General features: G+C 46.9%; 1 protein-coding gene across 11 annotated transcripts in view; it reads left to right on the plus strand.

Moving 5' to 3' along the window:
* The window catches only part of TENM4 (teneurin transmembrane protein 4), a 1513375-nt gene that overhangs the window by 1443764 nt on the left and 51428 nt on the right, over positions 1-18183 (plus strand). For 9 of the 11 annotated variants that reach the window (XM_081197251.1, XM_081197259.1, XM_081197257.1 and 6 more), the window contains 5 exons: positions 2492-2753; positions 8227-8494; positions 10392-10535; positions 12645-12894; positions 16209-16229. In XM_081197251.1, coding sequence (XP_081053377.1) covers positions 2492-2753; positions 8227-8494; positions 10392-10535; positions 12645-12894; positions 16209-16229 — 945 coding nt within the window. The remainder of the gene's footprint in view (positions 1-2491; positions 2754-8226; positions 8495-10391; positions 10536-12644; positions 12895-16208; positions 16230-18183) is intronic. The other 2 variants (XM_081197258.1, XM_081197260.1) reach the window with 1 other exon arrangement.

Here is an 18183-nt window from a genome sequence, read left to right on the forward strand (position 1 = left end):
CTTCAGAATGGATGCGTTTGATCTTCTTGCAGTCCATGGGACTCTCAAGAGTCTCCTCCAGCACCATAATTCAAAAGCATCAATTCTTCAGCGATCAGCCTTCTTGATGGTCCAGCTCTCACTTCCATACATCACTACTGGGAAAACCATAGCTTGAACTATACAGACCTTTGTCGGCAAGGTGATGTCTCTACTTTTTTAAGATGCTGTCTAGGTTTGTGATCGCTTCTCCCAAGAAGCAGGCGTCTTTTAATTTCACGGCTGCTGTCACCATCTTCAGTAATCATGGAACCCAAGCAAGTAATATCTCTCACTGCCTCCATTTCTTCCCCTTCTGTTTGCCAGGAGGTGATGGGACCAGTGGCCATGATCTTAGTTTTTTTGATGTTGAGCTTCAGGCCATATTTTGCCCTCTCCTCTTTCACCCTCATTAAAAGGTTCTTTAATTCCTCCTCACTTTCTGCCATCAAGGTTGTGTCCTCTGCTTATCTGAGATTGTTGATATTTCTTCTGGCAATCTTAATTCCGGCTTGGGATTCATCCAGCCCAGCCTTTCCCATGATGAATTCTGCATGTAAGTTAAATAAACAGGTACATATGTATATTCTTATTATCCTAAAACACATATAATTGCCAATAACCTAATATATTCTTCGTAAGCTCATTCCAGGTATCATTGTATTCATCCAAAGAAAGTTTGTGTCAATAAGCTGTCCATTCATAAGTTGCCAATGTTGCCATGTTGTCAAGCCATTGATTAAGGAGAATCGTTATCTCTGTTCTTCCAGTTCATCAGCATCAGTCTCTCAGCCACCATTAGGGCAGATGGAATCTATTTTCGCTGTCCTGTTGTCAATTTCCATACAATGGGCATACAGTTCAAGAGAATGTTCACCTCTGAAAATCTCATATTTTTTCCCATAGCGTCTTCTTTATATCGTCCAGCAATCTTGGTGGTTTCAGCCTAGGTGTATGCCCACCCACAGCACCACTGGGCAGGTGTGAATACGTTGTTGGGACCCCCTATGTCTGCTTTCATTCGTTGTCAAGATGACATACTGTGGGGGAACGCAGAATCAATCTGCAATGAGTGTTTCTTTTCGGAACGAAGCCGGTTTCTCGGGAAGTGCTGTTCAGGGGCAAAGAATACTCCATATGTTAAGTTGTGGGTGAACATATTAGACGACACAGTGATTCTTCAAAACAGCTCTTGTTTATTCACAGGCCAGAACAGAACTAAACTGAAGGGTTCAGCCAGCCTGCTTATATAGAGCTCCACTAGAACGCAACAGTAACCACTTTCTGTAACTCGCCAATCACTGAACGTCACTTTCAATCCCCTATTTGCATAGGTGGACCTGAGTGAAAACTATCTACAGTATCCCCCTGCTGGCCCAGGGTGAGAACTTCAGTACATAACACCATAGATCTGGATTGTGTGCAGACCAAAAAATAACAATTACCATATTTTTCCATGTAAAAGACGCCCCCTATTTTGGGGGACTCAAATTTAAGAATATGGGGGGAGATGCACTATTTTGCAGAGGACTGCCCAGAGTTGTTGAATTTTTTGGGATTGCTGAAAACTGCTCATGCACCGCAAATTCCACCTCTTGTCTGTCCCATCACTGGCAGAAGCTCCCAATTGCCCACCTAATTGTCTCAACAGCAGCCAATCAACACCACCCATTGATGCAGCAACCAATAATATGCACAATGCCCACTGACAGCAGTAGCAAATTATTATTATTATTATTATTATTATTATTATTATTATTATTATTATTATTTATACCCCGTCTTCCCCAGTCAAGACCGGGCTCAGGGCGGCTAACACCAGGTATAAAAACAATTGATTAAAATACAACTTAAAAACAAGATTAAAATACAACATTAAAATGCAGCCTCATTTCAGTAGAAACTCAAATCAAAAACTTTTGGGGGGATAAAAATGTCAAATCTTCACCAAGGCCAACTGTCCTCACTATGCACTATCCATGTATAAGACTACCCCCACTTTTAAGCATAATTTTTAGAGAGAAAAACCCTAGTCTTATACACTGAAAAGTATGGTACAGTGGTGCCCCGCAAGACAAATGCCTCGCAAGACGAAAAACTCGCTAGACAAAAGGGTTTTTCGGTTTTGCGTTGCTTCGCTAGACGAATTTCCCTATGGACTTGCTTCGCAAGACGAAAACGTGTTGCGCTTTTTTCTTAAAGCCGCTTGAAGAGGCGCAGTTGCGACGGACCGTGTTTCGCAAGACGAAAAACATCGCAAGACGAAAAGACTCGCGGAACGAATTATTTTCGTCTTGTGAGGCACCACTGTAGTTTCCATTGATTCTATAACAAAACGCTTCTTGTGTACACTGCTTAAATTAGACTGGTTCTCAGGTTCCGTCCGGTGGTCACTTTCCAGTGTGACCCGGGAACTGAGAAGCTCACTGAAGGGTTGAGCTGCAGCGCCTGGTTCTTGTGTTTGCATTGACAGCTTTGACCTGGTGACCAACGGCGGCATCTCCATCATCTTGCACTTTGAGCGGGCGCCTTTCATCACCCAGGAGCACACCCTCTGGCTGCCGTGGGACCGCTTCTTTGTCATGGAGACCATCGTCATGAGGCACGAAGAGAACGACATCCCCAGCTGCGACCTGAGCAACTTCGCCCGGCCCAACCCTGTGGTCTCGCCTTCCCCTCTGACGGCTTTCGCCAGCTCCTGCTCGGAGAGAGGTCCCATCGTCCCGGAGATACAGGTAGGACCACAAGGGGGAGAAAGGGCATTTCTGATTGCAGGTCCAGCTTGTCTGTACTGAGCAGGGAGGTTGTGGTCTCAGAGCCCAGCTCAACGTGGGAAAAACAAGCAAGCCAAACCATAGCTGTCAACCGTCCCTTATTTGGCGGGAAACTCCCTTATCCCAGTGCCGTGTCCCGCTGCTGTCCCTTATTGATGATGTCCCTTAAATTTCCCGGGTTTCATGCTCGACCGGCTAGGGAGGGAAGCAGGCTCGGGGTCCTCCGCGTTGAGAGAGCACGCACACGAGCTGCCACATCTCCGCTCTCCCTTTTCCCCCTCAGGGGCACGTCTTGAGGTGACAGGTGGCAGCGGGCGGGCAGGCAGCCCCTCTCTTGGGAGACTTCCACCGCGCTGCCATGGGAAGCCGGAGGCAGCAGTGGCGGCTGAGGAGGCGGCCTGAGGGAGGAGGAAGAGCAGGGGATGGGGAGGGACACAGAAGGACAGTGCTTCAGCGGCCGCTGCGGTGCCGCAACCGCCTCATGCCAGGCTCGCAGGTGGTGTGGGCGAGAGTCTCTCTCCCTCCCTCCCTCTCAGGCGGGGAAGGGTCGATGGAACTCCTCGCACCAGGATGACAGCAACCCCGACGTGCTGCTTAGCATACCCTCCAGCCAGTGCAGCATCTTAATGTAGTGATTTCCCCCTCTGCATCCCTTTCATAACTCTATTTTTATAAATCATTTGTCCATCCATAGTTCAAATTTTTACTACAAGTGTTCTGTCAATCCTACCAATGTATGTAACTCTTTACAATAGCTTTTCAACTAAATTATAACCTTTCCCCATTCTTTATTGAAGAGGTCCTCTTCCTGGTTTCTAATTCTGCCTGTAAGCTTTGCCATCTCAACGTCATTCATCAGTTTTGTCTGCCACTCTTCTTTGGTGGGAGTTGTAGACCCTTAGGATCATCTACTACAACCCCCTGCAACACACAGTCAGCTGCAGCAAAAGCAGCCTGGCTCCATGAGTGCTGGATTTCTGAATAATCTAAGCAAAATCCCTTATTTTGGCTGCTGATCCCTTATTTCCGAGGCTGCTGGTCCCTTATTTTCAAATCTGTAAGTTGACAGCTATGAGCCAAACGGACGCGTACATACGTTAGAACCAGCATTAACAAAATATCGTGTTGCGATTAAAGCAGCGATAATGCCAGATTTTGAAAAATTAAGACATTTTTTAAAAACCCAGTTAAAATGAATTTCAGCACATCTACAAGTCAGCTTACAGGCCAGCCAAAGCCTTTTCTGATTATAAATCGCTCTGTCAGAACTGAACTGATATTACCCTTGCTGGTACCTTTCCCAGGAAATCAGAGGCTCACTATGTCAGGTTCCTATTGGAAGACCGGACAAACGCTAGAACATTAGCAGTGGCGAAGTTTTTATCGGTGGTTTCAAGAACCAATGATCCCTATCTTTAAGTCTGAACAAAATGCTTGTTTAACCTGGAGGTAGGCTGTCTGAATTGTGCATTGCTTTGTAACAATTTGTTGGGTCTCTGGACCATAATAAAGATTTTATATATAATTATAAATGCCTTTGCTTGTGAAAAGGCCAAACTACATGTTGCATGTACAGTGGTACCTTGGTTCTCAAACTTCATCTGTTCCGGAAGTCTGTTCCAAAACCAAAAGCATTCCCAAACTAAGGCACACTTTCCCATAGAAAGTAACACAAAATGGATTAATCCGTTCTAGACTTTTAGAAACAACACCTAAAACAGCATTCTATATTCAGATAGGTAGCCATGTTGGTCTGACGCAGTCGAAATAAAAAATAAAAAAATAGTCCAGTAGCACCTTAGAGACCAACTAAGTTTGTTCTGGGTATGAGCTTTCGTGTGCATGCACACTTCTTCAGATACCACTTAAAACAGCAATTTAACACGAGTTTTACTATCTAACGAGACCATTGATCCATAAAATGAAAGCAATAAACAATGTACTGCAGTCACACAATGAATCCATCAGTAGCTGAACTGGGTTCCACACAGTCACACAAAAAGAGCCACAAAAACGCAAAATAAATCTTAAAAACAGACAGACCTTTGCGTAACACTCAAAACGGAAGTGTGGCACTCAAAACAGAAGCGTAACACTCAAAACGGAGCACGTTCAGCTTCTGAAAAATGTTCGCAAACTGGAATACTTACTTCTGGGTTTGCAGTGTTTGGGCTCCATGCCGTTTGAGTACCAATGCATTTGAGAACCAAGTTTATTTTCTGGGCAGGCACTGCTAAATGCAAAGCAGCCATGGATGGCAGACTTGAGAACCAATGTGTTTGGAGGAGGGGCAGGCAAGGGTAACGCTCCCCTTGCCCAAATTTGTCTGTTCAAAATCCTCCTCCTCAGCTGCAATTTTCTCCCAAGAGGGGAAAAAGATACAGAGGGACAATGCCCTTTCCTTAAACAACAGAAAACCAACTGGGGAGAATCTTTAATAGACCAATGCCTTCAAAGAGAGGGTTAAACAGCCACTCGCATAGCATTCCTTCCCCCTGTTCAACCTGATACAACTTTTTTAATCTGAAGAAGTGTGCATGCACACGAAAGCTCATACCAATAACAAACTTAGTTGGTCTCTAAGGTGCTACTGGAAGGAAATTTTTTGTTTGTTTGTTTCAACATTTTTAATGCTTTGCATCTAAAAAGGGGCAGGATTTTAGCATTTGGGAGAGTTGTGTCCATGCTTTGCATTCAGAAGGTCCTATTTCCAATCCCTGATATCCTTGCATAAGGTTTTGAAAGATTCCTGCCTGAAAAATGGAGAGCTGCTGCCAGAGAGTAGACAGAACTGGGCTAGATGCACCAGCGGTTTTGACTCATAAAAAAACCAGCTTCCTGTGTTACTCATGCAAAGAACGCATGGCCTTTCCCCTCCTTATACAAATACACATACGCACACACACACACTTCTCTCTGCACAAATGCTTACTTCCCCTCTGGGTCTCGGACTAATTTGCATAGGCATTTGCATATTTTTGATATTTAAAGCTTGCCGCTCACGTCGCCGTTATTTGTTTCTGCCTGTATCTGATCGACTGGCAGGGAAACGCCGGTTAACAACAGTCACCAGCGGAGACAATCTGCAATTGTCTCTGCTGGGGAGAAGGAGGGGGGGGGAAACCCCTCACTCCCAGAGCTATGTTATTTACAATTCGATGGGAGGGAAGGAAAGGGACTCGGAAATTATCACTCGAAGGCTTTGCAGCGTGCAGAGAGGGGGAATAAAGCAGGGAAAAGGAATCCAGATTATCTAGCATCTTGCATTGCCTCTCCTACCCAGCAGCCACTGGGTGAAAGGAGCAATGGGGTGAGATTTTTCAGAAACAGAGGGAGATCCTAGTGTGAAACCTACCTGGCTTGTGGGTTGAGAATGCTGCTTTATAAGAAGCCTATCCCTTGGGAAGGGACGCGGGTGGCACTGTGGGTTAAACCACAGAGCCTAGGACTTGCCGATCAGAAGGTTGGCGGTTTGAATCCCCGCGACAGGGTGAGCTCCCGTTGCTCGGTCCCTGCTCCTGCCAACCTAGCAGTTCAAAAGCATGTCAAAGTGCAAGTAGATAATCTGATCGGCAAGCCCAAGAGGCTGAGTGCTTTAGACCACTGTGCCACCCATATCAGTGCCTGGCAGAGGTAGATTTAGGGGGTTTGCCTTCACTGGGCACCAAGCCGATAGGGGGATGCTGCAGCAATGATGAACAATGGAAGGCCAGAGGCAAAGGGGGCACTGAATTTTGTCACTGCCTAGGGCGCCACAGAAATGTTAAAGTCCAAAGTCTGCCACGGCACCTGAAGACAGGCAGTCAAGATTGTGTATCCACAGCGGCGACCAGAGGAGGAATGACCGCACCATGTGTGTTCCAAAGTGCTGCCATTTTGGAATTCCTTGCATCGTTTTGCACCAAAGCCTTTCGCTGCTCTTTGCTTTCTCCCACAACTGACCTTTGGTACGAGACACAGCGGTCGGGCAAGGAAGATGGGCCACAGCAGAGTGAAGCAATAATTTAATAACACAGCATCAGGGCAAGATGTTGCAAACAACGCTTTCTCTCCATGCGGAGACAGATTGCATTAAAGGGCCACTTCCCCTTCCTCGGCTTGTAACTGGCTGCGTTGGATTCCAGCATGCCTGGCAGATAAGCTTGTAAAATAAGTTTAAAAAATAAAAAAAGACAAGTCCCCAGCTTTTCCCAGTTCTGTTGTTTCTTCGAGCTCATACCCAGCAAGCTATGTAAATTGAAAAGGCTGCATTCGGGGAAAGTAAATATGTATGAGATCAAGGAAACGGCACTATTAACTTTCCAGGTCTATCAGTTTGTCGAGAGATGCAAAAAAGCTCCGGGCTTATAAACTATCACTTCGGGGAAATATTTTGGGTCCTTGCTAGTAGCTCAAAGCAACCCTTTTCTTAATTATTTATTTATTTTCGCAATTTAAAGTGGCTTGGGGGACAGATTTAAAATTAACATTAAAAAAAAACAACTGGTAGGATTTGCCTAATCAAAGAAATCTCCGATGATAAAATATATGAGATTGAAGTGGACTAATCAATGAATTGCTTAAGTTTACATGAATCTAAATGCATGAAAAAACAATAGCTGAAAATGGGGGGAAAGACATTGTTTCATTTCTTAATAAAAAAATTCCTTCCAGTAGCACCTTAAAGACCAACTAAGTTAGTTCTTGGTATCATTTCCAAGACCATGCCACTGTCAAACAGCTCTTACTGTCAGAAAGTCCTTCCTGGTGTTCGTTTTGGATCTCCTTTCTTGTAGCTTGAAGGCACCGGTTCACATCCTACCCTCCAGAGCAGGAGAAAACAAGCTCACCTTGTAGAAGGAGCATTGTCTTCAAGAAATCTCAAAGCCTTGAACAAACGAAAACAAATGCTTCTGGATCTTCAGGTTACTGGAACAAAATTCCCCGCTGATCACAGGGACGCTGTTAGATCTGTTGTGTGTGTTCATGCAAATAAAGACATCTGTTATGATTCATGGTGCCATGATGGTTTTATATATATAGATAATTGTAATTTTTGCAATTGTATGTTTTTAAAACCTTTATGTTGTCTTAAATTGTTGCAACCCTTTGTGGGACCGTAGAGTGAAGAGCATGTTGATAATAATGATATCACAGTTTTGTTTATACCAACTAAGAAGTCCTGCTGAGTTCAAGGTATGGATGGATAAGATTGCAGCCTGAGAATGATGAGCATTTCTTAGCTTCCAAAAACAAGCTTATAAATTATTTTTACTTATCGGTGTGTCTTATCGTGGGTGTATAAAACCAGAGTTCTATCCGTGAAATCAGTTTTCTTTCTTCTTCTTTTCAAGAAACGCACATAAACATCTCATAAATCGCAGCTCTGCGTATGTTTCTTTACCTGCTTGGTATGTGATATAATAACACACTTTGGTGTGATACTTTTTTCCAGGCCTTGCAAGAAGAGATTAAAATCTCGGGCAGCAAAATCAAGCTGAGCTACCTGAGCAGCCGTACGCCCGGCTACAAATCGGTCCTGAGGATCAGCTTGACCCATCCTACCATCCCGTTCAACCTCATGAAAGTCCATCTCATGGTAGCCGTAGAGGGACGCTTGTTCAGGAAGTGGTTTGCTGCCGCCCCGGATCTCTCCTACTACTTCATCTGGGACAAGACTGACGTCTACAACCAGAAGGTGTATGGGTTATCGGAGGCCTTTGGTAAGAGCTTGCTCTCCATCCCGTATCACATGAGCTTCCCTATCCATTCAATTGGCCGATGCCCTTTTGCACCTTCCACCACCATCTGGCAGACAGGACAACGCTAGAGCAGGCATAGGCAAACTCGGCCCTCCAGATGTTTTGGGACTACAACTCCCATCACGCCTAACAGGGCCAGTGGTCAGGGATAATGGGAATTGTAGTCCCAAAACATCTGGATGGCCGAGTTTGCCCATGCCTGCGCTAGAGGGCTTTTGCTATCGCTGCTCCTGAACTGTGGAATTCCTTGCCCCCAGGACATCCACCCAGCTTCCACCTTGTCGATTTCTTGGCACTTCTAAATAGCGTTTTATGTTTTGCATGCCTTCGGCCCAGCTCATAACTCATTATTATTATTACTGTATTTTTTGCTCTATAAGACTCACTTTTTCCCTCCTAAAAAGTAAGGGGAAATGTGTGTGCGTCTTTATCTAGCGAATGCAGGCTGCGCAGCTATCCCAGAAGCCAGAACAGCAAGAGGGATTGCTGCTTTCACTGCGTAGCGACCCTCTTGCTGTTCTGGCTTCTGAGATTCATAAATAAAAATTTCTTGTTTTCCTCCTCCAAAAACTAGGTGCGTCTTGCGGTCTGGTGCGTCTTATAGAGCGAAAAATACGGTATTTTTCCCTGGCTCATTTGGGTGTATGATTTATTCTTTTCAATCTGCTGCTCCTTGTTCTTCTTTTATGCTTTGCTTGGCTTGGTTTTGGGGAGGACTGATTGCTTTTAAACGTCTGGTGTAAGTCACTTCCAGGGTTTCTGTGATGACAGGAGGGAAAGGTTGTTGTTGATGGTGACAGTCCCGCCCCCATCAAGTTGGAGAACAGGAGTGGGCTGGAGAATCTTAGCTGCTTCCTCCCTTCCAAGTGGAAAAGCTGAGCCAGCCTACATCCACGACTTAAGCGATTATCATGGGCAGAGCAAGGAGTATTGCTCAGCCTCCTTTTTTTACCATTTGCTGGGAACTGCAGGTAGGGAGCATGTGGCTGGCCACTGTGATAACAAGATACCGGGCTAGATCTGCCTTGGGCCTGATCCTGCAGCAACTTCCTTCTTTCCTTACACTCCATAACTGGGGTACCTTCTGTTGCCCCCAGACAAACATCAGCCTCCAGGCCCTGAGAGAGAGAGAGTAAGGAGCTTTCCCTCACTCGCTGCTCACCTGCTTAATCTACCGTATTTTTTGCTCTATAAGGCTCACTTTTTCCCTCCTAAAAAGTAAGGGGAAATGTGTGTGCGTCTTATGGAGCGAATGCAGGCTGCACAGCTAACCCAGAAGCCAGAACAGCAAGAGGAATCGCTGCTTTCACTGCGCAGCGATCCCTCTTGCTGTTCTGGCTTCTGAGATTCAGAATATTTTTTTTCTTGTTTCCTCCTCCAAAAACTAGGTGCGTCTTGTGGTGGTCTGGTGCGTCTTATAGAGCGAAAAATACGGTGCATGTGGATTGTCCTAAAACACAGCATGTTCTCCTTCTGCGTTTAGTTCTTTCTCCTCCTGTCCTGCATCAGTGGACATCTCTGCCCACTAAAGCAGGAAAAAAAGTGCAAAATGCAAATCGAAGACCTTGAGCGTTCCGTGTCTAATAAACACGTCCCTGATCCGGCCGTTTTAAAATCATTAGCGCATTTGTTCAACACCTATTACTACGCTGACCTTTTTTATAATGCTCCGTAGCCTTTAAAAAGGGATGCTCTGCATGGATGTGACGATGTTTTAAATAAGTATCTGCTGTAGCTTGCAGAAATCCCCTTCTCGCCAACCCGGCCACCCAATTAGAAACCTCCGTTCTGTGCTGAGTTTGCACTTCTAAGGCCGTTAAGTTGCGGGTCTCCATTTCTCTCTGTCTCTCCCTCCCAGTTTCGGTGGGCTATGAATACGAATCGTGTCCGGACCTGATCCTGTGGGAGAAGCGAACGGCGGTGCTTCAAGGTTACGAGATCGATGCTTCCAAACTTGGAGGGTGGTCTCTGGACAAGCACCACGCCCTCAACATCCAAAGCGGTGCGTCGGGTCTTCTCGGCCCCAGTTTCCTCCTCCCCACACCGCCCCGACTTGCAAATAATAAAATAGCACAGGGGTTGACACAGTTGCACGGCAAGCGGTAGCTTGATCGCCATTAATAATTCAGCCCAAACAAGAGGGGGGGGCGCACACACAAAGTGTGCGCGCACACATACATTGCTAACAAATTATTTATTGCAACCTACATATGGTGCCAACCTCTTTGGGTGTGCATGCGGGGAGCAACTGGCCTCTGCAAATCCCTTGCAAGCGTTTTCCTTCTGGCAGAGATTGCCCCGATTGCCACCGACCTTCTAGAGCAAGCGTTTGAATTCCGGTGCGTCTGGGATGAGCGGAGGAAATCCAAGCACACGGAATGGGGGTGGCCAGCCTAGATTTCCCTGGATTTCCTCTGCTCACAACACACAGGTGTGTCCTTTAGAGGAGCTGCATTGCAAAGAAGCTTGAGCAGGACTAGAGGGTGGTAAATCACAGGGGGACAGCAAGGGACCTGTCCTGGGAGATCTAGCAGAGCGGTTGTTTCCTGCGTGGCTGGTGGCTCACTAACACATAACTTAAAAAAGGTAAAGGGACCCCTGAACATTAGGTCCAGTCGTGGACGACTCTGGGGTTGCGGCGCTCATCTCGCTTTACTGGCCGAGGGAGCCAGCGTATAGCTTCCGGGTCATGTGGCCAGCATGACTAAGCCGCTTCTGGCAAACCAGAGCAGCACACGAAAACACTGTTTACCTTCCCGCCGGAGGGGTACCTACTTATCTACTTGCACTTTGACGTGCTTTCGAACTGCTAGGTTGGCAGGAGCAGGGACCGAGCAACGGGAGCTCTCCCCATCACGGGGATTCGAACCGCCGACCTTCTGATTGGCAAGCCCTAGGCCCTGTGGTTTAACCCACAGCGCCACCCACGTCCCAACACACAACTAGAGTGGGCAGGCCAATAGAGGCCCCTGACCTTGACAGGGGAGCAGAAGGTACTAAAAATGAGATTTTTGAAGGATCACCCATGATGCCATGTTTCCTTTTGACTTGGTCAAAATTGGTACAGTTGTACCTTGATTTTTGAACAGCCTAGTTCTCAAACGTTTTGGCTCCCAAACGCCGCAAACCTAAAAATGACTGTTCCGGTTTGTGAACTATTTATGGAAGCCAAACATCCAATGGGGCTTCTGTGGCTTCCGATTGGCTGCAGGAGCATCCTGCAGCCAATCAGAAGCCGTGCTTTGGTTTTGGAAGTCGAACAGACTTCCGGAACGGATTCCGTACAACTTCCAAGGTACGACTGTAGTAGTAGTAGTAGTAGTAGTAGTAGTAGTAGTAGTAGTATACCACCCTTCATCTGAAGATTTCAGAGCGGTTCGCAACATAAAAACACAAATAAAAATAAGAACAAAACCAAAGCAAACTAATAATGCCCCCTCCATCCCACAAGCATATTTAAAAGGACATAGAGTGTTAATCAGGGATGCAACCCCAGAGTCGCCCGCGACTGGACCTAAAGTTCAGGGGTCCCTTTACCATAGAGTGTTAATCAGCCAAAGGAATGCTTTTGCCTGGTGCCTAAAGGTGTATAATGAAGGTGCCAGGTGAGCCTCCCTGGGGAGAGCATTCCACAAACGGGGAGCCACCGCAGAAAAGACCCTGTTCTCATGTTGCCACCCTCCGGACATCTCGTGGAGACGGCATATGAAAATTAGTTCCTATCTTGCTCTGAGGCTTGGTATAGGAAGCAAGGAAGCTGAAGGGGTAACAGGGTTTAGTGAGCAGGAAGAGGCTGTGGCAGAGAGCAGTCAAGAAGCAGAAGCTGAAACAGGAGGAGAGAGGAGCGGAGACAGGCGCATCGGCATAGTCTCAGATTGCTTGTCCAGGAGAGAAGGAGATTTAGGCAGTCATTGGGGACCTTCAGCCTCCACATCTGTCTCATAGTGTCAAGAGCCCTAAGCAGTTCCTGTTTCTTCCAGCAAAGAGTTAACTTCACTTACACTGTGTGATTTATTGCTGGCTGGCTTCCCGACAGCTACCCTGGCTGCAGCCTCCAAACCCCTCGCAGCAGAGTCACCCCCTCTGTGTTTTGCTTTCTGTTATTCTCCAGGTATCCTGCACAAAGGAAATGGGGAGAACCAGTTCATCTCCCAGCAGCCACCTGTCATAGGGAGCATCATGGGGAACGGCCGCAGGAGGAGCATCTCCTGCCCCAGTTGCAATGGCCTTGCCGATGGGAACAAGCTTCTGGCTCCTGTTGCCTTGACTTGCGGCTCAGACGGAAGCCTTTATGTTGGGGACTTCAACTACATCCGTAGAATCTTCCCCTCTGGAAACGTCACCAACGTACTGGAATTAAGGTTAGGAGGGGATAGATCTGTCTACTACTGTGTCTCTTTTGAATTTGTGCATCCATTTAATAATAATAATAATAATAATAATAATAATAATAATAATAATAATTTATTATTTATACCCCACCCATCTGGCTGGGCTTCCCCAGCCACTCTGGGCGGCTTCCAACAAAATATTAAAATACCATAGTGCATCAAACATTAAAAGCTTCCCTAAACAGGGCTGCCTTCAGATGTCTTCTAAAAGTCTGGTAGTTGTTCTTCTCTTTGACATCTGGTGGGAGGGCGTTCCACAGGGCAGGTGCCACTACCGAGAAGGCCCTCTGCCTGGTTCCCTGTAACTTGCCTTCTCGCAGTGAGGGAACTCCCAGAAGGCCCTCGGCACTGGACCTCAGTGTCCGGGCAGAACGATGGGGGTGGAGACGCTCCTTCAGATATACTGGACCGAGGCCATTTAGGCAGCAACACTTTGAATTGTGCTCGGAAACGTACTGGGTCCATTTCATCTCATTTTTATGCTAAACTGTGATTTTCCTTTTAAGTAACCCACACAAAAACCCATGTTTTAAATGCATATTTTCTCTCTCTCAAAATGTGCATTTCTAAACGTATTTTATCCTAAAATCCAGAGAAGTGCAGAATCCGAGAGACTGTGACAACACCGCCTGCACATTCAAAATCTGCAAAGAGCCGGTTCCACAAGCCCCCCAGTTCTGATAGCCAGCTTGAACTCCGACTATTATGGGATCCAGTAGCTAAGTGAGAGCAAAACTTTGCAATGAAAGGACGGACAGGGCAAATGGGGCACAGAGAAGGCTTTGCCTAAGAAGCCGAGCATCTCCTTGGCGGCGCTTCTGCTGCCCACGCTGCAAAATTAATATGCAGCCCCAAGGAAATATCTAATATTGGAAGGGTAGCAGGGTAATGGGAACATTAGAGAGTCATTCATAAGTAGGACAGCGAGTTAGCTGTGATTTATAGGTCCCAAACCTTCCTGAAGCTGCCTTCATCTTCTTGGCTGTCCTACCAACTCCCTGCAGAACAGGAACAAGTTGGAAGGGACAGTGCAAGGCAATGGAGAGCTCTGCAGATAAGGGCAGTAAGTTCATAGTAGCGGGCAGGAAGCCTCTTTAGGGATTTGAGGGTGGGCTTTCTGCCCTCAGAAATAATGGAAAGGTGACCTGCCATTGGAAGGAATTCTCCCCCTGTGTGCTTCCCCTGTGTCCATATTAGTGGAACGGCAACAGCTCTGAGAAGCTGCCAGAAAGATCTGTCCTTGACTCCCGCGACTGTCTCGAAAACACAAGCAAGGACTCTGACCGAGCCGTAGAGGGTTGGGTTTTAATATTGTGCAGCAGCAGAATCCAGCGCAACAGTTGTGCTTTGCAGAAACTCCTTGCACAAGTGTTTGTGCAACCTGCCGTTGCGTTCTCTTTGTGCAACAACATCCCAGCAGAGCAAGTCGTACAGTTAAGGTTGCTTTAGCGTAGCACTACGTTGGATGCAACCCATAATGTCCAGACATCTAGAGATTGTGAAAGGGTTCATTCCAAGCCTACCTTCGCTTTGAGTCTGGGGCTTCTAAAGAAATTAGTCTAAACCAGACAGGAGCCTACTTCCAAATTTCCTTTCCCACTCAAGATCCAAAAATTCTGAAAAGGAAATGTTGCAGTCTTTTCCCACAGCCCAATTTCAAGCTAATGTTTGCTTCCTTAGTTAGCATTTAAAAAAAAAAAATGCAGGGATAAAATTGCAGGCACATTAAGTGGTATAAAACCGCTTTGAATATGGTGTTATTAAGCATACGGTGTTCAGGACCTGGGACACTTAGAAACAAAAAATCTGGACTGAGACTGCTTTGGGTAAAGAGGTTTGCTTTAGGATAGTTTCCTTGCCAATGATTCCATGCAAACTCTTCCATAATTCTCTGTAAATCTTGGGGTGAACTAGCCTATGCTTAGCTCAGAGCGTTCTGGAATTCTGGTTTGGATCAATCCTGGTCTAGACTTTACAAAGCCATTCCTAAATCAGATGAGATCATAGCGGGGAAGAAGGGGCCATGTTCAGTGGGAGAGACATGCTCTACATGCAATAGGTCCCAGCGTCAGTCTCCAGCATCACTCCTTCCAAGTAGGCAGCAAGTGTGAGAAAGACCCTGGGGAGCTGCTGCCAGTCCGAGCAGACAACACTGGTCTAGGTGGGCAAATAGTCTCAATCACTTTAAAGGCAACCTTCTGCCCAGCCCAGCCCCCCCCCAATCCTTTCCCAGATCCTCAGAAGAACAGCCGTTTCTGTTTCTTTTGTGCTTAAACACCCAAGGATCAAGAAATTATTAAATGCCCACAGACTGGCTGGTCTCAGCTAACGGCCATCCGTGGAAACTGTGGCCTTTTTGGAGGGCGCAAACATTTTTTTAAAACTCTATGCCTCTTTCAAAGCCCTTTCCCTTGGTGAGGACTGCCATTTCAGTGTGGTATCTTTGTGGGGGGCCCTGTTTTCCATAGGGCTGTAAAACGGGGTTTCGGAAAAGGTTGCCGCGAGGGGAGGTTTGTAACTTTTGTTCGGGAACAACGACAACAACAAAAAGCAGCCTCAACATCAGCGCGGCTCTCCCCCCTCTCTCTCCTGCGGCTGCTTTTGGAGCCTCGCTCAAACGTTTTTTATAAATACACACCGACGTGCATTGTTGGCCGCGATGCTGCAGCTGCTAAATTGCCTTTCTGTAAAATAGAAGACCGGTGGTACGAACTGCTTTCCCCCACTTTTTCTTAAGACACGAATGCTCACAGTATGAGGCCTGTTCGCACAGCTGTTCTGTGCATTCACGAGGACACGGTGGTGAAAGGGGAAAAGTACCCGGTCCACTGTGTGCAAGGAGGGCTGTATGAGTCGTCCCTAAAGCGCCGGGGAGATCTGTCTCGAGAAACGACATCTCGAGACGGAGGCGGCCGTGGGAACCGCGGACCCCATGACAACTGCTCTGCGTCCCTCCATCCCTAAGCTGCAACTCCAAAGGCATCCAGGAGATCACTTTCTCTCCTCGCCCCCCCCCCCAGTGATGGGCAGCAGCAATGTACAAGGCAGCTCCTCTGACAAGTAATCTCCTTATGAAATGTATCAGTGTCAGGCTTGCTAAATCTTTATTTATTATTGCCTTGTACAATGTGGTTGTTACTGTCAAGTTTTCAGCCTGCTAATAATGCTTCGGAGCTCAGCCGCTAACCTCTCTCTCCTCTCTCTCTCTCTCTCTCTCTCTCTCTCTCTTCCTCCTCCTCCTCCTCCTGTCTTGTTCTTCTTCTGCTTTCCTGCTCTTCTGTCAGAAATAAAGATTTCAGACATAGGTAAGCCAAGAAGCGGACAACCGTCGCTTTCTCTCCCTTCCTCCGTTGCGTGTTCTCTCTCGTTTATTACTTCTTGCCTGTTGAGCTATATGTAGATGGTTGGGGTTTTTTACATGGTGTATGGATTATTTGCCAAATGATATTTTATTGCTAGATGCCACACACACACACACACACACACACACACACACACATTACAGTGGATGCTCAGCTTGCGAACGTGATCCGTGCGGGATGCACGTTCGCAACCCGCAGCGGTGCGTCTGTGCATGTGCAGGTTGCGATTCGGCGCTTCTGCGCATGCGCGATTTAGCGCTTCTGCATATGCACGACCGCCGAAACCGGGAAGTAACCCGTTCTGGTACTTCCGGGTTTCGGCAATCCATAACCCAAAAAAACGCAACCTGAAGCGTCTGTAACCCGATGACTGTACAGACGAAACATGCCTTGCAAGGAGCAGTAGAGAAATGCATGCAGGATAACAGCTACTAGCCAAAATGGCTGTATTCTGCCTCCACTATTGGAGGTGTTTTGGCTCTGAATACCAGTTGCTGCCCATCTCAAGTGGAAAGAGTGCTCATGTCTGTCTTCCCATTGGCATCCGGTTGACCATTGTGAGGACAGGATCCTGGACTAGATGGGCCATTGGTCTGCCCCAACAGGGCATTTTTTTATATTCCTAGGTATTTTTCTAAAACCATGCCCAGGACATGCCAAGATGATGTGCTTTCTGCACTTCAATGATCTTTTCTGCTGGAGAGAAATGTTTGGAAGAGAGATCTCTTACTCTCTGGTAGCAGAGTTAAGCACAATGGCGATTGCTCCAAGTACATTAGAACTTGGTTAGATCTACATCTGCCCTCATCCACCCATAAATGGACATTCCCCACAAAAATACCTAGGTTAGAATAAATCACAGAGATTTCAGACTGCTTTTGGGTATCAAAATGTTGTGTTTTGTTTACGACGTTGTTGTATGGGAATCTGGATGTCTTAAACCACTCATGCAGGGAAAGAAATCCAACTTTCCTAGCACAAATAAATCTTGTTGCTGGGGGTGGGGAATATGATCCTCTGGGTCGGTGGGTGTGGGTGTGGTGCTTGTGTGCCTATTGAGACATATGTGGGAATATATTTTCAAGGGAGGCTTCCAGCAAAAAATTGCCGGGGTGGGTAGGGCACCCACAGGGCTGCCACCCCACAGGATTCTGCCACCCAAGGCAGCTAGTTCATTCCACCCCACATGCAGGCCAGACCTGGGGGTTTTTGTCCCCCATAGTTACATTAAAATGTGTCCAAACTCCTTTTCCTGCGCTGATTGAAATTTGGTCGGGCAGCCAGATCAAATTAACTCAGGAGGTGGACCTGGCCCGTCGGCTACTACCTGTCCGTCACTTTTCTGAGGTGAAAAATGCTTTTTCTAGAAGGCCATCAGGGGAGACTTGCCGGCACCTGTCACTCCTCCACACCTGAAGTGGTTAGAGGGGTCACATTGTCCAAATTGTCTGTGTGTCATTGTGTGTAAATCACCGCCGCGGCCTCGTCCAATTTGACGAGAGTCTCCGCGGAAAGTGCTTTTGAAAGTCTTGGAGGCGAACAAGGTGCTGGGGAATGTCAGCCGGTGGTTATTAATGCCTCTCCGGCCCACCTCCGGTGATTATGAGCCGCTCAGGAGCTGACTGACATTCAGCCGAGTCTTGCTGGAGAAGAGCGGCGAACTCTTGGGGGCCTGATAAAAATGGATGGCGGATTCCCACAGGGCACCTTCCCCCCAACACACACACACACACAAAGTGGATTCTCAGGTTGAGTGACGGGCAGGTAAATGAAATAATACCCTGCCAGTTTGCTGTCATCGAGAAGGAATACAGATGGAGCCCAAACTGCCATCCCGAGTCGCTAAAGGTCAGAGTATTTTATTTAGCAAGAATCAGTGTCATTGTGCGCAGATGAA

The sequence above is a fragment of the Podarcis bocagei genome (assembly GCF_964188305.1).
Source record: "Podarcis bocagei genome assembly, chromosome: 6".
In the NCBI taxonomy this organism is placed as follows: Eukaryota; Metazoa; Chordata; class Lepidosauria; order Squamata; family Lacertidae; genus Podarcis; species Podarcis bocagei.